Source organism: Pimephales promelas, chromosome 20, assembly GCF_988280905.1.
Source record: "Pimephales promelas chromosome 20, fPimPro1.hap1.1, whole genome shotgun sequence".
Classification (NCBI taxonomy): domain Eukaryota; kingdom Metazoa; phylum Chordata; class Actinopteri; order Cypriniformes; family Leuciscidae; genus Pimephales; species Pimephales promelas.
Genome location: NC_142788.1, coordinates 2,403,306 through 2,426,097, shown reverse-complemented (window position 1 = coordinate 2,426,097; position 22,792 = coordinate 2,403,306). Strand labels below are relative to the sequence as shown.

The 22,792-nt window shown below is 41.3% G+C and overlaps 1 protein-coding gene across 7 annotated transcripts in view; it reads left to right on the top strand.

The window, feature by feature from the left end:
• Nucleotides 1-22,792, top strand: part of utrn (utrophin) — a 305,780-nt gene that overhangs the window by 202,174 nt on the left and 80,814 nt on the right. For all 7 annotated transcript variants that reach the window (XM_089124741.1, XM_089124740.1, XM_089124743.1 and 4 more), the window contains 2 exons: nucleotides 17,441-17,570; nucleotides 21,923-22,191. In XM_089124741.1, coding sequence (XP_088980867.1) covers nucleotides 17,441-17,570; nucleotides 21,923-22,191 — 399 coding nt within the window. The remainder of the gene's footprint in view (nucleotides 1-17,440; nucleotides 17,571-21,922; nucleotides 22,192-22,792) is intronic.

Genomic DNA, 22,792 nt, shown 5'->3' with positions numbered 1-22,792 from the left:
TTGAGTCGGGCTGTATAATTCTTGGAAGTGGTTTTTCCACTTCTCCCCGTCTTGGATTGCCAGAACTTCTTGATTTGGTTTGTATAATAATTTCCATTTATCCCAGAATTTGTGTGAGTTGATAGATTTTTCAATTTCTTCAAACTGGTTTTGCAAAAACTGTGCTTTTTTCCGTCGGAGTGTGGCTTTATATTGTTTTAATGCCTCACAGTAAAGAAGGCGGAGGTCCGAATTATCTGGTTGTCGGTGTTTTTGGTTTGATAAATTTCGTAGTTTTTTTCTCAGAGCCTTACAGTCCAAATCAAACCATTTGTCTGTATCTAAATATTTTTTCTTTGGTTTAACAATTGACAAATTACTTTTTTGTGCTGTTTTGTAGAATATGTAGTTTAGATCGTGTACTTCCTGATTGATGCCGAATTGATTTTTAGGGTATTCCTGTATTTGGAATGAATGGATGAGGGATTGTATTTCTGGAGATTCAACAGCAGTGCTGTAATTACTGGCACTGTTTTCTGTCCATTTGAAAGACATTAGTTTGCTCATTTGATGTGGGGTCCTAGTTGGTTTGGGTGATGTTTCAGATTGCTTTATATAGAGGATGATTTGGCTGTGGTCTGAGAAAGGTTTTAAGGGTTTGACTGTGAATGCTCTCAAAGAGGAAAGGTCTAGGTCTGTGATGGCATAATCTACAGTGCTGTTCCCAAGAGCTGAGCTGTAGGTGTATCGGCCGAGCGAGTCTCCTCGCAGTCTCCCGTTGACGATGTACAGAGCCAGTCCTCGGCAGAGCTGTAGAAGCTGCCGTCCGTGAGCGTTCACGGTTTGATCGCAGTTTTGTCTGCTGGGGTAAGAAGGGTACAGGTTGTTATTGCCAGTTATGAATCTGGTGCCATGTGATTCAATGAAATCGAATTCTTCTCCTGTTCGAGCATTTAAATCTCCCATAAGAAGCACATTTCCCTGGGCCTGGAAATGGCTGATTTCTCTCTCTATGGTTTGGAAGGTTTCGTCTTGGAAATACGGAGACTCAAGGGGAGGAATGTAAATTGCACAAAGAAAAACAGGCTTAGATGCTGATATCATTCCTTTTTGTATTTTTAGCCACAGGTGGTATTGTTCTCTTTTTATTAATTCTATGGACAGTTCGGATCTGATCCATATGATCATCCCTCCCGAGTCTCTCCCTTGTGTGACTGATGTGAGTTTGACTGATGGTAGTATTATTTCTCTGTATCCTGAGGGACAGCCAGTGAACGCATCTCCTCTACACCAGGTTTCCTGTAAGATGATGACATCTAGGTCTTGAAGTTCTTTCATAAAATCAGAATTTCTACTTTTTAGGCCAAAAACTGAGGAGTTTAGACCTTGAATATTCCATGTTGAAAAACTAAGTGATTGCATCATAACCTTTTATAATAATGTGTATGGTGTGTTTGCTATTTTGAGAAAAGAGATATTTGCAAAATTACAAACAGTGAATGATGGAAGTTATGGTTGGAACTCAAAACATTAACAATTCCATATGAAATGTACATTAATACTACTTTACACTGAAATTTTTTTTTTTTTTTTTTTTTTTTTACCACTGTCCACTGTGTGTTAGCAGGTGAGAGCAGATGATACTCAGCATGTGTTGGATGTCATGGAGTTCAGTGTTGGCTCGATCTGCTCCTCCGCTGACAGCTTGGGCGTAGCTCGGTCTGCTGGGCTGGGCCGGGCTCTGCTGTGGACGGGCTTCGGCTACTGGAGCTGTGGGGCTGTTGTAGGATGGTCTCGGTCTGTAGGGGTCCTGTCTGGGTGCCGCAGCTCGGTGTGGTGCTCTCGCTGGTGCTCCGCTCGGGGCTCTAGATGAGCTGTGCGTTGGGGTGTAGTTTGCTGGAGTGTGTCTCGATGGATTGACTGGGTTAGGGCTGGTTCTGCTCCACCTGGGGCTAGTCTGGTTGGTCCTGTTTAGAGTGACATCTTTGAGTCTCTTTGCAAGGATATGTACCAGGTTCTTATAAAGGTGGACATGGTCGTATAGACATTCAGTGTTCAGGTCTGGGTGATGGGCCAGGTGGACGTTGGGCAGGAGGGCACAGTGTCTAGAGATGCTGGAATTTATTTTGTTTATTGTGTTGGGATGGAAATCTCTCCTCTGGAGTAAAGTGGACAGGATGATTTTAGAGTTGGGGAAAGTTATTCTAGCTTTTTCCACAACAGCTCTGAGGGAGTCAGACACTCGGTCCTGCTGGCTCCGCAGGTCGTTGGTGCCCGTGTGGATGATGATGTGGGTGGGTCGGCCTAGCTGTGACACTGTCAGGAGCTCCAGGGCTTTGTCGGTGGTGGGACACCAGAATTTAACAGCTCTGTGTTGGGGGGAAAAGTTTCTTTACGTCAATGAATTTGCCGTTTGAGTCGATGAGTAGAGCTATTTCAGGTTCCTCTGTGCTGGTCGGTGCTGTGCTGCTGTGAGACGAGGGCTGATGTTGCTGTGCTGAGGAGTCTGGCTGGGGGGGCTGTGATGGCTGTGAGCGGTCTGGGTCGGGTCTCTCTGCGCTGACAGATGGGTGTTGATTCCCTGTGTGCGGTGACTCTGGGGTGGAGGGCAGTATTTGAGCTCTGTGGGTCTGCTCGGGTTCTGCTCTAGCCAGGAGGAGCTCTCTCAGCTGCTCTCTCAGGGCCTGGATCTCACTGCTCTGCTGCTCTCTCTCCTCCTGTATCTCTCTCAGCTGCTGCCTCATCTCTGCTGTGGATTGTTCTCTGTCCTCTAGTTTTAGTCTCAGTGCGGTCAGCTCACACTGATAGCTGTCCTTCTCTGACTGAAGCTGTCTCATTTGTAGTGTGAGGGCTGATAGTCTCTGTGTTAAGTGCTCTGTGTTCTGCTGGAGTTCAGTATGGGCTGCACATGTGTCTGACTGCTGCTGTCTCAGCACAGTTTCTCTGAGCTGCACCATCTCCATCTCCAGCTTGGTGAAGTGCTCCTGTAGGAGAGGTATAGCTTTGAGCAGGGAGGGTGAGGTGTGCTCAACAGTTTCTGCAGGAGTGGATCTGAGATCTGATGTGCTGTTAGGTGGATTCTGATCAGATGGCAAGCTTTCAGATGGTACAGCTTTCTCATGTTTCACAATTTCACTTATTGTTCTGTAGTCCGCCTGAAATGTTTTCAGGTCCCCCTGTATCATGACTGTGCCATTTTTATAGATGTTCACAGTTATTGCTGTGCTGTCAGGGTCATTTGGCTCTCTGATTTTGACTTTCCAGCCATTACATATGCCTTCTTTCTTTACAGAGGGGTAATGCTGGATGATGGCTTTATGCCAGGCTCTGGGGTGATCAGAAAAGAAAATGAGGTTGCAGACTTCTCCTGTTTTGAACAGGTCTGCAAACAGAGTCTCAGGGTTGTTTGACAGAAGTTTCTGCTTAAAGATTTTCCTTGCGGTGTCAGATTTCACCTCAGAGGGGTACTGTATGGTGGTGAGGGGGGAGCTCATCTGCATATGGCAGTGGGCTGATTGCAGCTGCTGCTCTGATTGGCTGATTCTCTCTGCCTCAGTTAAATTGATACATTGAGGGCCAGAGTGTGGGTTAGCCATAGCTTTAGCTTTTTTAGCATTTCTAGCTTATTGAAGTATAGAAGATCAATTTTATGCCCTTAAATTTTGGGAAAAATAAGCAAACAAGCTAAAAAAGTGTGTCCAGTGCAGTTTTGGTTGTACTCACTGCTTTTTCCTCTTTGAATAGGTGGTTCTTTTCCAGTTTTGAGCTTTCCCTCCAATTTTCCAGTAGTCCTGTTGCTGCAAGTCTGATCTTCTGATCCTCTGTTTTGATTATTTGTGGTTAAAAGCAAAAATGCTGAATTTTTTAAGTTATTTTCATCAAAATTCACGTCTGTGCATCTTGTTCTTCTAGAATTTGTAGATTTTATGTACTTTTCTTTTCTCAAAATAGCAAAAAAAGAAGAAAATCTAAGAGCTCATGGAGATCATGGCTTCTCGACTTCTCTCTCTCTCCTCATCCAGATATCATCCTGTCTCTTCGCTCTTTCGTTTTTATTTGTCTCATTTCTGCTCTCATCTTTTATTTTCTCTCGTCTTCTCTCATCTCCTCTAACTTGTCTCCACTCCTCTCGTATGATCTCTTATTTCCTCTCGTCTGATCTGGTCTCCTTTCATCTACTCTTATCTTGTTTCCTCTCTTCTTGTCTCATCTCCTCTTGTCTCCTTTTATCTACTTATTTCTTGTCCTCTCCTCTCTTCTCCTCCCTCGTCTCCTCTAGTCTACTCTTCTCTCGTCTGATCTCCTCTTGTTTCCTCTCGTCTGATCTCGTCTCCTTTCATCTCCTCTCATCTTGTCTCCTCTCCTCTCTTCTCCTCTCATCTCAACTCCTCTCCCTCTCCTTTCCTCTCATCTCCTCTCATCTCTTTTCCTCTCCCTCTCCTGTCATCTCCTCTCATCTCATCTCATCTCCCTCTCCTGTCATCTCTTTTCCTCTCCCTCTCATCTCATCTCCTCTCATCTCATCTCTTCTCATCTCCCTCTCCTGTCATCTCCTCTCATCTCTTTTCCTCTCCCTCTCATCTCATCTCCTCTCATCTCATCTCTTTTCCTCTCCCTCTCATCTCATCTCCTCTCATCTCATCTCTTTTCCTCTCCCTCTCATCTCATCTCATCTCCTCTCATCTCTTTTCCTCTCCCTCTCATCTCATCTCATCTCTTTTCCTCTCCCTCTCATCTCATCTCATCTCCTCTCATCTCTTTTCCTCTCCCTCTCATCTCATCTCATCTCCTCTCATCTCATCTCTTTTCCTCTCCCTCTCATCTCATCTCATCTCCTCTCATCTCATCTCTTTTCCTCTCCCTCTCATCTCATCTCCTCTCATCTCATCTCTTTTCCTCTCCCTCTCATCTCATCTCATCTCTTTTCCTCTCCCTCTCATCTCATCTCTTTTCCTCTCCCTCTCATCTCATCTCATCTCCTCTCATCTCTTTTCCTCTCCCTCTCATCTCCTCTCATCTCATCTCTTTTCCTCTCCCTCTCATCTCATCTCATCTCATCTCCTCTCATCTCTTTTCCTCTCCCTCTCATCTTATCTCATCTCATCTCATCTCTTTTCCTCTCCCTCTCCTGTCATCTCCTCTCATCTATTTTCTTCTCCCTCTCATCTCATCTCCTCTCATCTCATCTCTTTTCCTCTCCCTCTCATCTCATCTTATCTCCTCTCATCTCTTTTCCTCTCCCTCTACTGTCATCTCATCTCTTCTCATCTCCCTCTCCTGTCATCTCCTCTCATCTCTTTTCCTCTCCCTCTCATCTCATCTGCTCTCATCTCTTTTCCTCTCCCTCTCCTGTCATCTCATCTCTTCTCATCTCCCTCTCCTGTCATCTCCTCTCATCTCTTTTCCTCTCCCTCTCCTTTCATCTCCTCTCATCTCATCTCCTCTCATCTCTTTTCCTCTCCCTCTCCTGTCATCTCATCTCTTCTCATCTCCCTCTCCTGTCATATCCTCTCATCTCTTTTCCTCTCCCTCTCCTTTCATCTCCTCTCATCTCATCTCCTCTCATCTCTTTTCCTCTCCCTCTCCTGTCATCTCATCTCTTCTCATCTCCCCCTCCTGTCATCTCCTCTCATCTCTTTTCCTCTCCCTCTCATCTCCTCTCATCTCATCTCTTTTCCTCTCCCTCTCCTCTCATCTCCTCTCATCTCTTTTCCTCTCCCTCTCATCTCATCTCATATCCTCTCCTCTCCCTCTCCTCTCCTCTCATCTCGTCCCATCTGATCTCATCTTGTCTCCTCTCATCTCATCACCTCTCGTCTCATCTCATCTCCTCTCATCTCTTCTAATCTCATCTCATCTAGTCTCATCTGATCTCATCTCCTCTCATCTCATATCCTCTCCCTCTCCTCTCATCTCGTCCCATCTGATCTCATCTTGTCTCCTCTCATCTCATCACCTCTCGTCTCATCTCATCTCCTCTCATCTCATCTAGTCTCATCTGATCTCATCTTGTCTCATCTCCTCTCCCTCTCCTCTCATCTCATCTCGTCTCATCTTGTCTCCTTTTATCTCCTCTCATTTCCTCTCCTCTCATCTCATCCCATCCCCTGTCTCATTTTGTCTCTTTTATTTCATCTTTTCTCTTCTTTCCATCTTTTTATCTTCTACACATTTTTTCCTCCACTCTCTGGCATTTCATTATCTCATCAGTTACCCTGCGGGGAATATTAGTGTGTTTATGCTACTCTATTAAATCATCATATTGGCCATCATGTGTTTGGATCATGTGTCTCAAAGTGTGTGTACTGCGTGTCACCGAAAAACAAATCACCACAATGTGTCATTACTGTCTGAGAGATAATAACAGTAATCAAACTGATAGCAGGCCAATCAGACCGTTTACCATCTCACCTTTTATGGAAAACATTTTAATCAGTGTTTGACTAACCCAACGTCGCAAATAGCGTTTACAGGCACAGATCCAGAGATGCGTCTGATAATTAAGAACTGTTTGAGGAGGTTTTGTGGCCATTTTCTGACTTCTTTTTGCTGTTTGATGTAAGAATACCTACAGCGCTGAACAACCACCGCAGGGAATAATGGGAAGGTTGAAACTAACGAGTCTGTGACAGTTTGGTTATGCTCTCTCTCTCTCTCTCTCTCTCTCTCTCTCTCTCTCTCTCTCTCTCTCTCTCACCGCCTCATCTTTTCCTCGGGCTCTTATAATAGATTGTCTTTGAGCCGGCTGCCCTGGTAAGAGCTTTAGCCGTGTGGGGACAAAACGCCAGGCCTTTTGAACACGTCACGGCTGATTAGTGTGCCGTGCCAAGCGGGCGGGATCAGGATAGAGCACCCCAGAACACCAGATGGAAGTGAAAATGAATAATTTGTGTGAGGTCTGAGAGACTAAAAAGAGACGAACACACACTGTCTGTCTGAAAACATCCAGCGATAAAGACACTGAGCCAGTTCGAGAGACGCCTCAATCAGAATGACCTTTATCCCCAGATTAATTGGGGTCGTTGGATGAAACGGAAACGGTGTCTTTTCCATTTTGAAAAGGTGATTTTTCTAAGGACATTTTGATATTGAATTAAATAATGTATGTCTTAATTGCATTGTGCAATCTCAGACTAAATTAATATATTTTGGTTAATATAATAATAAATATATGTTATGATATAGTTATGCCTTTAGAAAGGGAACAGGGTTGACACTTTAATTTACATAGTTTTCACATTTTAATGGGCTCTATGCACGGCGTTATTTCCGGTGAAGGATTAAGGATGCTCGATAACTTCCGCCGATCGTTGAGTCCAATGCAATACCGAGAAATTATATTGAATTTTATACTCCATGGTTATACTAATGAAACGTTAGTCACAAAAACAGATAAAACAGACACCCCTCGTTGTGTTTATGCTTCTTTTTAAAATTATATTAAATAAACATAACTATATATAAAATTACATCTAAACGTATGTACGTTTCGTTTTAAAGACGGGAGGACAGTAAATATTGAAGACTCTGCCATAATCCCGTTTTCTCCGGTTTTCCTCCGCTTTAATCTCCACAACCGGAAATGGACGAGCATCCTTGCGTCAAATGCAGAACTTATGCGTGCATATAGCCCATTTGACATTACAAGCCTTTTGCTGAAAGCTTGAAACTACGAAGGATGCTGGTACTTCCATAAAATGGCCAATTTTAAAGTACTATATCTATTGTTTATTAATCAAAATCATGGGTAAAAGGGTTGACATTGAGCTCGTCTCCTTCTGACCATGCAAGTAATAACAGATTTGATCAATCTGGCACTTCCTAAAATATATATATATATATTTTTATTTTATTACTTTATTTTACTTTACCTTACTTTATTGCATCGACTATTACCAAACAGGGTTGACAAATTTATCTAAAAAATTCATTGTTTTTTTTTTTTAACTAAAAGTTCATAAGACACAAATGTATATGAAAAGCACAATTAGCACCTGTTCTGTAAAATTAACCTGTAAGTAAACGTCTGTTATTACATGAAATGTCCCTCTTAGCTGGTGTACAACACTAGTTTCTCTCCATTTCATAGTTATTGAATGTGTATCTTCGTGTGGTGGCTTTCTTATATTAATCTGTCATTTTACCCACGCAGCATTCATTTGATTATTAGCGATAATGTTTAAGGAGGACAGTTCCTCTGAATTCCCTCATCTTTGTGTCTCAGTAATGGTGTTTATTAATCATACATGTAATTATCCAATAGTAAAGCCACCTTTCTTGCAGCCATAATTAAAACTATCAATCACCGTTTAGGAAAGTCCTCTAAAAAACCTAGAGTGTGTTATTCTTAGTTTTAGTGATAAAAGATGTAATGCTGAAACAAGGACAAATGACTCGTGTAATATCAGAGATGATTTTTATCGACCTTTCAATGGAATAATTCACACTGAATTTCTGAAAATTTAGCCGAATGTCCAAGCTGCTCTTTATCCATACAGTGACCATGGGCTGGCGACCAGGCTTATTAGTTCATAAGCCTCTTGCTAATTAGTCCTCTGAATATGAGAACAAAGTGAAATTTTTATGCACTCAGTTTCTAATTTTTTTCTGAAACTCTTATATAAGCACTATCATGCTGCATTAGTCACATCACTGTGGCAGTCTGGGCACACAAGAAGAGGAATAATGCTGGAACAAGTCTGAAAGTGTCTTAGCTCTGATTGCTGTTAATGGCAACATCTGTGTGATTGATCCTGATCATTTGAGTCTTGATAAAAGCCCAGACGTTTCTCCGACCTGCGATAGGACGAATGACCTCACTCTGACTAATACAACTTCACTTGCGATTCAGTCTGAAGATCCTTTTATGCAGACATGAAAGACACTTAAAGACCCACTGAAGTGCCTTGGAACGCACCGTTTTGTATAATGCGTTGACGTAAGCTAAGCCGGGACATATTGAATGGCTCCTCCCCCTTTTGAAATAGCCAATAGCGTTTAGTTTACCTCACAGATGGAAGCGAATCCGAGTGCTGGTGATGCGTTGGTGATTCAGGGTTAATCAATTCTAGCCATTTCATTCTTAACCAACACAGTTGGAAAACGGAAAACTCAAGCGTTTGAGCAACCGAACACACGCATATAGAGAGCCTAAGTCCCTCCCCTTCCGGTCGACCACCATGGGACCTTATTTCGGAAAAATATTGAATGGCGAGAGACAACAAATATTTTGATCTGGTTTGAATTGTGCCCTGAATTACACATATGATGTTTGTCAATTTAAAAGATACATTTTAAAGTAAAGAAAGTCGCAGTTTGATGTAAAACCGTAATCCGTAATTACAAAGACTACAAACCCCAAAGGCGCACATTTTCTCTCAGTGAATGAAGCTAACTTTACTGAGGCTAATGTCTGTCATTGTTTCTACAGTCTTACGTTATAATCGTAACGTTACGCCGTCATGTTTTGTACCAGACTGCACACACACACGAGCAGCGGATCTCACTCGTTGTTTCGCTTCTGGGAGATGTAGTTCACAGAGCGATTTTCACATAAAACTAAATGTTACTCTTCTGTTTCATGACAAACTGCGACGTTTTTGACTTTCAGAATTATCTTTTAAATTGACAAACATCATGTGTGTAATTGAGGGCACAGTTCAGACGGAATAAAAAGATAAGTTGTCTCTCGCCATTGACTACCATTCATATTTTTTCCGAAATAAGGTCCCATGAGCCGGAAGCGAAGGGGCGGGACTTAGGCTCTCTATTGCTCCGTGACGTTTATAGCATGGGGGCGGAGCTTTAGATTCTAGAGAGCATTTGATTGGACAGAAGATGTGACGAAAAGTCCACGCGGTGATGTCATAAACATCCGTAATTGAGAAGTGAGAGACTGGAAGTTTTGAGTGCTTATATCTCCTAAATGCAATTTTTGTAATTTTTTGGGAACACACCAGCTTATCCATAACCTTCAGGCTAACACATGTATACTAAAAGCTAAAAAAAAACACCCTGTACGTTTTGCTCTCGGCCTGATGAGAGGGTTTTACCCGTCTGAAATAATGCCAACTTTGGTGGACATTAGTTATGTATCAATGTCGAGTATTGATTTCAATGTACACATTGTTAAATGGATTGGAAAGTCATTCTCCGTCATTATAAATGCTTCTGTCTTTCATGATGTGATTTGTGCTAAAACCTTTTGTGCTTCTCCTGAAAGAAGCCATTCAAAAAGAGTCTATTGTTCAACTATTTTGAAATATGGCTTGACTTTTTTTAAGTACACCCAATGATTTTGAACTTTCTTTGCCATGGTGTTAAAAGTGTCCTCTCTTAAAGTATAAAAATTGAACAAGAGAGCATCACTTTTAAGCTCTTATATGAACTCCTCATGAGGTCTTGAAAGCCTGGAAATGTATTTCTGAAACTTTTTTGTGTTCAGATGACTCAATATAAATGCTTTAAACCCCCAACTGTGTGTGCTTTAGCAAAGCCGCGGTTTCTGTTTGTTTCGAAACGGGCGAAATCATTCTCTTCGCTAATCGACAGCATGCCTCAGATGATTCAATAACATGCACAGATAGTTCAATTAAACACTGAGGGTGACATTATGCTAAATCGGGGAGAGCAGCGCTGAGGTGATTATTGTCGCTATGACGCTGTTTGTTGCTATAGCGATAAATGGCACTTTGGCGTAATTCCAGCATTTTAGCCCTGAGCTGCAGTCAAGGGCAAGACGCCGCTCTCTTCACATTCATCGTCCCAGCCGTTAGAGTGCTTGTCTGGGAGTGTTTCAGGAGTAGTCCGTCATTTGATGGTTTTGAAAGGTCCTTCACTCTCGCCACTGAGGTCTGTGTAGATGTTGGAAGGTTGTTTACTAAAACATGTTTCGGCTTTAAGCGTCAACGTGAAGTGTTTAAGGGGTCATGAACGGATTTTAGCCTCTGATTTGAACGCCCACTGTGATTGGCTGACAGCTTTGCATATGAAATAGCTCATATTACATGTTTAAAGGGGTCATGAACTGGCTTTTTAAATTTTATTATATTGTTGTCTAATGTCAACTTATGATGTTCGCTTGGTTTTTGCATTCAAAAACATCAAAATGAATCAGTAATAGGCTATTTTCTACTCTAGTTTTGAGCCTAGCTGAAAAACACTCGGTTTTTATGGGCGTCTCGCACTGAAGACTTGGAAGTAAACGCCCACTGCTGTGAGTGGTAGGGCTGCAACTAACGATTATTTTGATAATCGATTAATCGGACGATTATTTTTTCGATTAATCGATTAATCGGATAAAAAAATTATATTCCATTTTTTGTTTATTATAACAAAATAAAACCCTAAAAACCACACTCTTTTGTGTGTTAAACAATCTACTTAATACAGACAACTTCATTAAAAAGAAAAACAACAAATAAAAAATATATATATGACCATAACCTATGACAAAAATGCTATTGTAAACTCGATTAGTGGATAACTCAGCAAAACTTAGCCTAGAAATATCACAAGTGCACAATAATTTTATAAAATCTGAACATTTAGTGAAAAAAACATTCCTTAGTGGGGAACAAATAAGAGACAATAAGTGTAGCACTAACTCTGGTAAAACGTACACATTGCTCTTTGTATTGTTGTTATACATTCATGAAAAACATCGTAAAAATCAGATGCACAACTGTTTTAAATGTAAAGCACAGCTGTTTAGTGAGGAAGCAAAATATAATAGATAGGACAGAACAAGAAAGGCTATTAATAAGCTTTCATTGCGCAAAAGTATTATGACATGATCATGAAAGAGCTGCACAAAGTGCTTATGCGCATCGCGAGCGCTGAATGATGCGCTTGAAGCAACACAGAGTCACAGGGCGGCGCGCAGCTCTTCAGTGTCCGCCGCATTAAAGTTAAAAGCACCAAGGAAAGAGAAAGACATATTGACTGTGTATTATACAGTATCTATGCAATAGTTTATTAAGCCTTTTCTTTTAACAGTTTTAAATTTCAGTTAGGCTACTGTGCACGTGAAGAACAATTATAGTGCGCCGAGTCTACTATAGTGTTGTGATCTAACAGACACTCAGTAGAAAGTGATTAAGTTACAGCAATAAAAGTCTAGCAAGATAGAAAAACCATCATAGACCTTTATCTACGGCTCAATTATAATAATAACATTGAATCATCTTGGAAAGAGTTTCATCATGTTAACTGTTGTAACGCGACGCGCTGTTTGAACACCGAATAGAGAATGACTGACAGCCGCAGTGGAGGGAAAAGCTTAAGTTAACTTGAATTTAATGACTTAAATATACATTTCTATCTCACATTATACTATAGTATGGCTTCATAAAGTATACACGATTAACGTAGGTCACCTATTTTGGTTTCAAAACGGCGAATTTACCGAAAGGTGAATGATTTTCGTGTATGCTGCATATTGATAGCGGTTTCCTGATGCCCAGCAAATTAGTTCAAACTCACGGAATCAAGAATGCGCATGCGAGACAGAAGATAGTGTGCTCCAAACCGTCCGTGTTGCGCGCGCGAGACAGGGTAGAGCGGCGAGGGAGAGAGACCGCATGTGCGCCTCATGAAGCGCATGTAAGAAGCGCATGTTCCATGTAAACAATCCCCGTGACGTAATCAGACCAACTAATCGATAATGACATTCGTTGACAACGATTTTCATAATCGATTATAATCGATTTTATCGATTAGTTGTTGCAGCCCTAGTGAGTGGAGAACAGTTTTGCATATCATAATGAGTTTCAACTCACCCGTTGATGCTCTTGGGGGAAACTGTTTTGAAAACGTCCAATGTTGTAAAATGTTAACTGGAATGATTGGCCCATACATGTTCGACCCAGAGTCCGTGTGTTGCACCGTTCCTGTCAGATCCAATATAGACGGCACAGCACCGTTCTTTACTCTTAATCTGTCTGCAAATCCAGTCTTGTTTACAAAACAATCCTCAGTGAAATGACGCGAACAGACGGACGATGTTTTACCTCATCAGCTGGAACATCATTAAAACTAAAGTTTATCCATGCAGTCCTATTGGAGTCCAGAGGAAGCATACAGCGACTGTCTTCCACAACCAGGCGCTGTACAATATCTTGTACTGCTCGGTAGATCGATCCGGTTTGTCATCACGAGGTAGGCATCTATGTTATTTAGCTATGCGTGTAATGCGCGAATCGGTGGGCGGGGCTAAACCGGCTGTGTTATAGTAGGCGTTGATCTACTTCTGTGGGGGTGGGGTTTTATCCTCTATGACGTCATATTTCCCCACTTTTAAAAACGAGTCGTTTGCTGAGGCTGGTGTCAATAAAAGCTTTTATTGGACTAACAAGGACGTTTTCAGTTCTGAAACTTACAGGATATTCTTATAATATGATGACCTCTCATGGTGCGTTCACACCGAACCCGAATAGCGCGTCAAATTCGCGCCTGTCAAGAGTGAAACTGGCGCGCGTAAAAACAAAAGTTTGAAGCGAAATTCACTCACGTGACGCGAGTTAGAATCAAAATCCGTTGGCTGCCATTGTTTTTATGTCGATCGAGCATTCATCGAGAGAGTCACCGCTCTGTGTTTACTCTGGAGAGCAGAACAGCGGCGTGGGGATCATCGTCGCCGTATATCTGTGTCCTCTGGACCCTTCAGAGCCGAACCGTTTGGCGAGTTTCACCATTTGCTCGCTCCAGGAGCTGCGCTGGATCACGGCCGCTGTCAGCGGTACTTCCGCCTGTCCCGCCTCCAGTTTAATGACCTGTTGTCCCGCATCGGAGCGAGGATCACCCTCGCCCTCATCCACCTAATCTAGCTGTCATTTATTTTTGTTTTGATGATAAATAGAGCCAGCCTCCAAAAGTTATTAACCTGTCCTGTGATTTTCTCTCACGTCCAGACACGCACTTATGCACATGTATGTTGGTTGTCTTTACATCATAATACTATTTCATATAATCTAGATATGGAATGAATAACATTCAATATAAAATGAACATGTCTCGTATATAGAAATAATATTTTAAGTGATAAAATATTTGCTTAGTTGTGCATAATCCCACCATGCATTTAGTTATATTAACAAAATAATTTATTGAAGCATCCAGAAACTTCACCACGTGAGCAAGCAGCTAGTCTCCTGGCGCGAATTCACGCCAAAGTTCAGATTTTTCAACTCGGGCGGCAGACGCGAATTCGAGTCAAATGCGTGAATGCACAAATGCTACTAGCTAACTCATTCGCGTGTAACGCGCCAGACGCTCAATTCATGGCATTCGCGCAAACGAGGCGCATTCGCATCTTCCGCGCGTGACGCGTCTTTGCATTGACTTAACATTGAAATCATTCCCGCCGGACGCACTATTCGCGTCCGGTGTGAACGCACCATCAGATGTCAAAAGCTCAACGAAAATTTGATTTCTCAGTTCATCACCCCTTTAAGGATAAATTTAATGTTAAGAGTTTTCCTCCTTTGAAAGTCAAGGCAACCAAAACGTCCAAGCTTCAAAATTTCCAAACTTTAAGACATCGTTTGCTGCCATTGATGTAACTTTCCTGCTTTCCGTGTTTTGACTGTTGCACGGTAGGGGGCGCTATTGCACATCTTCTGAAAGAGTCCTGAATCTCTGGAGTAAAACACAAGCAAAGAAGCAGCAAGTGATAGCAAATGCAAGCATTTGTATGTAAAATAATGCAGTCGTCAACATAAAACGGCATATAAATCAAAAATGGCTTGATGTTACTGAATGAGACTTTTGGGGTGTTGATGGACTTGATCCACTCCATCTGTGTTTTGATCAGCATTCTGAAGCCAATCTGGATCAATCAATTATATATATATATATTACGTTTTTTGCTCTAAATGATCCTTTTTTTAATGAAACTGACTCACATTCAAGTGTTGATAAACAAAGAATGCATGAAGCAAGAATAAAACAGGGTTTTTTTTTATTTTGATATAAAATGCATGTTCAGATATTCATACAATATATATATATATATATATATATATATATATATATTCTAGGGGCCATGAAACATTTGTGAAAATGATCAAAAATGCTGCAGCTGGATGGCAACTTACTTTTCCTTAACACTGGTGGTAAAAGAGCTATAATATGAACTCTTTATGAACTTGAAGCTTGAAAGTGTTGCATTGACTTTCAATGGTAAAACTGAAAATATATATATTTATATATACATAAATATTCTGTATGTTTTCTCTTATGGGTTTGGAACAACATGACTGCGAGTTTGGTACACAAGGTTTGGTACACAATAATAGTGAGTTCAGTTGATGTGTGTATATTTTCTGTTTAATGCTGAACACAATACAGGTGATATTCTTTACTCCCTTATCTAAATAATGTGTTGACTAATAGGGAAACACAGTTTATCCAGTTATCAAGCTGCACATGTTCCTCTTCGACCTCATATGAGCCTCTTTGTCCATCTTACTCTAATCATTATTGTTCTTTAATATGGTCCCTGATCGTCTCAGTAATGCTGTTTAATGGCCCACTCCTCTCTCTCTCTCCTCATCCCGGCCTCTGATGGCGTTCGCTCGGTTTACTGTAGCAGGATGTAATTAAAAGGCTTATCACTTCCTCCGGCTCTGTTTAACGACCGTTTCAGAAGTGTGCAGTGGTGCCGTGACCCTGCTCTCCAGTCGAGCCTTAGGGGCCCAACTATCAGACGAATCCAGTTTCCTCTCCGCTGAGATTTGGCTGTTCATTTAAGTCTCTGTGTGTGTGTGTGTACAGAAGCTGCCCGAAGGCAGGAGTTAGTTGTGTCTGAGTCAGGGAAGGGCTATTAGTTTGGCTGATTTGCGGAAATGCCTAGTTTGACCTCCGAGATTGTGCTTGCAATTGCACTTCAGTGTCCGTTTTTATACGTGCACCCTATCAATCTTTCTCTGCCCTCGTTCTTACCTTTTCTTGGTCGGTTTGTTTTTTCATCTTGCCTTCACTGTTCTCAAACACACACTTTTCTTTCCCTCTGTCTCTTCGGATGGACCGCTTGCTTGCATAAGATATGACATAACGTCAAATAACGACAGACATGATTAAAAGAATGGAGTTCATGAAGAGGAAACCAAAAGTAGTCTGGCATATTCACTGATCATTAATATATCCGTCTCTTTTTATCTATCTACTGTAGTTATCTGTCTGTCTTTCTTCTCTGTCTTTCTGTATATATGTATTAACCCTATGTGGGCTAAGCCCTTTTTTGGTCCGTTTTCTCTACTTTTACATTTTGGGTTTATAAACTATATGTAATGGAGATGGATCACCATGTGTGTGTTTGGTATCTATGGATTCAGAAGACCCTAAGCTAACATAGGCATGCATGCAATGTGTTTTTAAAGGAAGTATGAGTGAAAAATGAACAGAAAACTAGATAATTTCAAAAACGGAAATTCGATTTTTGTCATTTATTTCTGAAAATCACACAAAAGTGAACCGTTTTTGAACAAAAAATACATTTGTCAAAGCCTTTGCTTGACAGACATGTGTACTTGTTAAATAAAATGTGTAAAGAACAATGAAAAATCTAACTTTATTAAAAATAGTCCCAGGCGTTTTTCTTAGGAATGCTCAGAATTTTCCAAGCAATGTTTTCTCCTCATCACTCTCCAGTAATTGTTCAAGTGTGTATACAAGCCTGGTAAGAAATCACTGTTTTCTGACGAAGATGGCAAAAAAAGACCTCTCTATCATGAATAGTTTTTAAGAAAATTACACATAAGTATGCCTTTTTGAGCGGTACAGCCCAATCCGTCCCCAGAGGGTTAATCTGTCTGCTATCAAATTCTAAATTGCTTTATTGGCATGTCTGTAAATAATACAATATTGCCAGAATACTTACAAAATACACACAGAATAGTAATAAAAACATAAAAATAAATATAAATATAATATAAATAAACAGTGTAACAAATTAGAACTTGTGAACATTTGATACCACAGTGTTTTTACACACTCACACACACAATCATTAATACCATTGATCAGATCTTATCTATCAAATGTGTTTGCATGTTTCCACTAACAAACGAACATTGTTGTTATATATATATAAAATTGATACTGTGAAGCTGCTTTGATGCAATCTATATTGGGAAAAGCATTAGGCCTATATAAAAATACTTGACACACACACAAGAACGTCCTCCTCAACTAGTTAGAGAGCTTTGATTGATCAGTAGTTGAGATGTGGTGTGTTGTGGGATCAGTTTCTTCATGCTGTTGTCTATTTTACTGATCTGTTTCTCTATGTAGGTCATCCACCCATCGGTCTTTCTATCTCTCTGATGATTGGTCGACTGTTTTCCCAACGCTAATCGTTTTTCCCACTAGATGTTTTTATTATTCCTGTCCTGCTGTTTTGCACGATTAAGCTCCATTAATGACAGTATTGTAATGTGATGTTTCTGGTTTGTGTTTTCAGGCTCTGAGGGCGGAGCTTATGGAGCGTGAGCACGTAGTACTCAGCTCATTGGACCAGGCACACATGTTTCTGGCCGATCAGCCAATCGAAGGACCCGAAGAGCCACGCAAGAACCTGCAGCCCAAAACTGGTGAGAGCCCGTGATTTCTTTTGTCCTGCCATCCTCTCAGATGTGGAATGATTGAAATGCACAGTTTTGGTCCTATGAGGCAAGGAGAGAGTATTTTCTACAATAAATGATTGCTCTTAAAAAGAAGGACTTGAGAAACTTTAACCAGTATGAGAACATCACACACACACACACACTCTCTCTCTAAGGGATGCTCTTTGATGTAAGTGAGTCTCTGATAAGTCGGACACCTCCTGTCAACACGCTCTTAACTGCGGGATCTGATGTCTGGGAAGTTCCCCAGCTCTCTGGACACCTCCTCTGGGACCCGCTTGAAAAGCTCATTTAGGACAAGCATCAGATAGAGGGAGTGTGTGAGAGCACGTACGCATGCGCACGGATTCCAGCAAGCGTTTAGGAGGAGTGTGTGAATGCCCGCGCTGAAAGCGGGTTAATTGGCAGATCAGAGACCGCAGGCTCGATCTCCACTTTTCAACTTTCCTGAAGCTCAATGTTTCCTGTCCTTCAGAAACGCCAAAGTCATCCAGAGCAGAACGTTTTCACGAAGGCAAGCAGGAACTATTACTGCTGCCCGTTCTGAGAGTTAGGGATTTGAACAAACCATCACGGCTGGTGTTAGCGAGTCTGACTGGTAACCAGTGGACTCCAGTAAATGACTGAGGAGTAAGGCTCCCAATCACTCGTAATGGCTGCCCACTGCTCCGGGTGTGTGTGTGTGTGTGTGTGTATGTGTGTTCACTGCTCTGCTCCTACTTGGATGGGATAAATGCAGAGGACAAATTCCGAGTTTGGGTCACCAGACTTGTCACTTTCGCTTAAGTCTACATTTTAAACTTCGCTGCATAACTCGTCCTCAAATGTTTGTGCGACACACATGAAGGACATCTCAAAGCCAAAGTCACACTAAGCCAACGTCAAAGAACTAGTGATGACCAAAGCCTTGTTGTCAGCTCTTATCGGCGGCGTCTCGACCGAAAACACTCCAGCCGACTGTCGACTAGCACAGGCCTGGGGTCCATTTACTCTCAAAGACAGTTGAAACATTCTTCTGAATATCATCTTTTGTGTTTCACTGGATAAAAAAAGTTATTCAGTTTCCATTCAAGTTTGGGAAGATATGAGCCCATTCTCATCCTTTGGCGTTATATAGGTGACATTTCGTAGAAATACTACGCACATGGTACTCTTTATCGTCAATATAACACGCAGAACCCAAGACGTCATAAAGGTGAGTCTCAGACCCAACCCCAGAACATTGCGTGTTATATTGACGATAAAGGGTGCCATGTGCGTAGTATTTTGACGAAATATCATATGGCATCACCTATATGACACCAAACGATGAGAATGCGTTAGAAGATATATAAAGAGCAGAAATACAAAGTTCTGTCATGAAACTCCAGGTTCCCCAGATCCACCTGTATAGATCTGCTATGGGTAATTCACCTGAGCTATATTGTACAGCAGCGTGTCGTGTATGTATTGGCAGTAGTGCGTGTGTTTGAGATAAACATGGCTGTGTAGAAGGTTTGACATTTATGGAAGTAATTTTGAGGGTCGTAGGTTCAGTGTGCCACTTATTTAAAGGGATAGTTCACTGTGAAATTAATTTTTGATATGTTTTATCTTACCTCAAGGGCATCCAAGATGGTGTCTTTGTTTCTGCAGTATATTCAATTTTGATATTTTTAGGTCAAACCGCTCGTGTCTGTCAGTCATATAATGGAGGTCTATGGTCACCACCTCAAAGAGCATGCACAGAGAAGTCCAAATTAAACATGATTTATTGACTTGTAAATGTAAGTACACATTGATGGCCTAAGACACGAAACGAGCGGTTTGTGCGAGAAAATCAACAGTATTTATATCGTTTTTACCTCTTGAAATCACAGACAGGTCCAAGTGATCTGAAGGCGCGGGGGAAAGCACCGCAAGTGATCTCTCGCACAAACCGCTCGTTTCGTGTCTTAGGCCATCAGTGTGTACTTACATTTACGAGTCATTAAATCATGTTTAATTTGGACTTCTCTGTGCATGCTCTTTGAGGTGGTGACCATAGACCTCCATTATATGACTGACAGACAAGAACGGTTTGACCTAAAAATATCAAAATTGAAACTACTGCGGAAACAAAGACACCAACATCTTGGATGCCCTTGAGGTAAGATAAAACACACCAAAAATTAATTTCAAAGTGAACTATGCCTTTAATATTTCCACCACTCATTTGCACATTTACTCCGGATGTCAGCTGGGCTCCGAAGGGCAGTGTTTTCTGATCTCTCTCCAAACACCTCGAGCGATCTCCATCTTTCTTTATCCCTGCGATCAAAGTGCAGCGCTCAGCTATCTGAACAGACGCACTGCAAGAGATAAAATCATACACAGCTAATTTTCACGCAAAGCCATGTTTTCCAAATCAAACTGTATGTTTCCCAATGTAAAGCAATCTGTTCCCCAGTTCGTCGTCAAATGAGCATAAACAAGCCGCTGCGAAACCGTCACTTTCATTTCCATTCAACCCCTGGATCTTAATTGAATTTCAAACCTTTCCAGAAACGCCTGAACGCATTTGAATTGTAAATTGGTTCCCGCTTGGCTGAACCAGAAATATAAAGATGAAAGATAGAGGTGAGCACTTGTGGAATGGAGAAATCAGCCCTGCCGTTTGTGCTCAAGTGTCTTCTTCTCACCTGAAGCTGAATGAAAGAGCAGATGTTAATGCTGTAGACCTGCCCGTAGACATGCCCTCGGCTCTCTCTAAATGGCCCAAACATCTGCTGCTGTCGTCTGCAAACCTCCCTCTCTTTAGCTCTTTAGCTCATTAGCTGAGTGGACTCGTTAAAGTGACCCCTCTCTAAGCAATGTGGAAAAGTCAAAAAGCTGACAGGTCAAATTGTTTTCATATTGATAAATGTGAGGTGATTAAAAGAGTGTTTATTACTGTAAGCTTCCCATTGGCGGCATTTTAGAGATCATATGCGAATCCCAAACACAGAGACGGGTCCAGACAGGATGGGGCAAAATTATACCGCCTTGTCCATTCCTTTGAAAACACATCTCTTTCTGTCTGTTTTGGCCTTCCTCCACATTGAGTATTTTTGAGAACCAAGGCGGCGCTTTTTTAAAAGCTTTCCCAAGTGGATGAATTTGAAACGCTGTTTTTGCTTTGTTGTGTGGACTGTGAAAACTGAGCTTTTGTGACGCATGTTGTTCTCATAGATATCTATCTTTAAACCGGCATGTTTGTGCCTGCTATATACTCATAGTGTTCCTATGTACAGTCTCTATATTGCATTTCTGCAGAGATGACTGAAAATGAACTCGCATTTGCTGTCCTGCGGTCAAACATGATGATGATTGTGTTTAAAACATCGATATTTCAGTCAATACCAAGTCATTATTTTTCCTGGAACACACTTGTGCACATAGTGTTTCATTTCCAAGACCTAAGGCAAATTATTGTCAAAAAAGACATGTAGTTGCAAAGTTACTTATAATTAGTAGAATGTCTAAAGTGACTATCGAAATAATAAAGTGTAACCGAGCAACTTAAATTCTTACAATGTTGCATTTTCTACTTGGTTGGATTCGAACCAATTATATATACACATTACATATATATATATATCTTCAGCCGTTACTTATTCACGATACAGCACAGCCTCTCGTACCTTATTGCTTACATATGTTTGCCCTGTGCTAACATGAATGACTGATATAACATTAAAGTTGGCTAAACAAATCTTGCTCCATCTATTATTTTTTCTCAAAGTACTAAGAACAACAGATAATCTGCAATAATATCAGTGAATTTAGCACTAATTTGCGACATGTACCCAACACAAACCAGCTACAGTGTTTGAGGGCGGGTCAAAATAGACGTTGTTTGTGTGCAGCCAATGAGAAACCATTATGCTAATGTGTTGCCGCATTGCTCACAGTTCACAGAAGTGAGACTTGAATTCCTGATGACTAGTATAGGCCATTCAGTGTCCATTCTTCCTTTTGGGAGACAATAATTTTATTTATCATGCACCTTTGACTTTAGAACTTGGCAGACCGTTTAGCTGCATTTCACACTGCATGAAAGGTAATATTCGAAAAAAGCATAATGGGGCACTTTAATATAATTATTGCTAGTTATTTATAAAGTCATCTTTGTGTGAATGGGCCTTTAGGCTCCTCTGTAGTTTGACACACAGCATCTGTATATGCTTTTGTGTTTCAGTGTTTAGCACTGTAAAATCCAAATGTACCTTTTTAGATCCTTTCAGAGAACTTATCTAAAATGAGGTCAACTGAAGTGAAGACGTAACTTGAATGGAGTTTGTGTCTGTGGTTTTCCTCAGAGCCGACCCCGGAGGAGAAGGCCCAGCAGGTGGCGAAGGCTATCCGTAAGCAGACCGCAGAGGTGAGTGAGCGCTGGGACAGGCTGATGGGACACGCGGGCACCTGGCAAGAGCAGGTGGAGAGAGCGCTAGATAAACTCCAGGACCTCCAGATCTCCATGGACCAACTGGACCTGCGTCTTGCTCGGGCCGAGGAGCTTAAGGCAGAATGGCAACCTGTGGGAGACCTTCTCATAGATTCCCTACAGGATCACATCGAAAGGACAACGGTGAGCTCATCACTGTGTTTATTCCCCACTGTGGCCTGTAACCAGTGGACGATGAGTCCAGGCCGAGCTCCTTATATGCTTAGGATGATATCAGAAAAAGTTCAGCCAAGTCATCATGGCATATTAAAGGAATAATTGGTACAATTCTGTCATCAGTCTCATTTCATTTCAACCCCGCATGGCTTTCTTTCTTCTTTGGAGCATAACTGATGATGTTTATCTGGATGCTTCTCTACACTAACAATACCATGAACTGGAGGTTGTCAGGCTCCTTTCTGGAGCTTGACAGCCTGTAGTCTTTTTCACTTCCATTGTGTGGAAAAGAGCCATGTGAACATCCAGTTTAACATCTCCATCAGGAAAGAAACATAATTGTTTGGGTTTGTAAGAACACACTGGTAGGGTAAATGGTGACAGAACTTCCTTTTTTTGTGAACTGTTCCTTTTAACAATTATTCTAATCAATCATTTTCCTGCCTAAAGCAATTTTTGTGTAGTTTTATCATAAAGTAACACTGTTACACCTCTCACACATGGTGTGAGTCATTTCCAAATGCTCCGGCTGGTGATTTATTTAAATGTGTGTTTGTGTGATATGCAG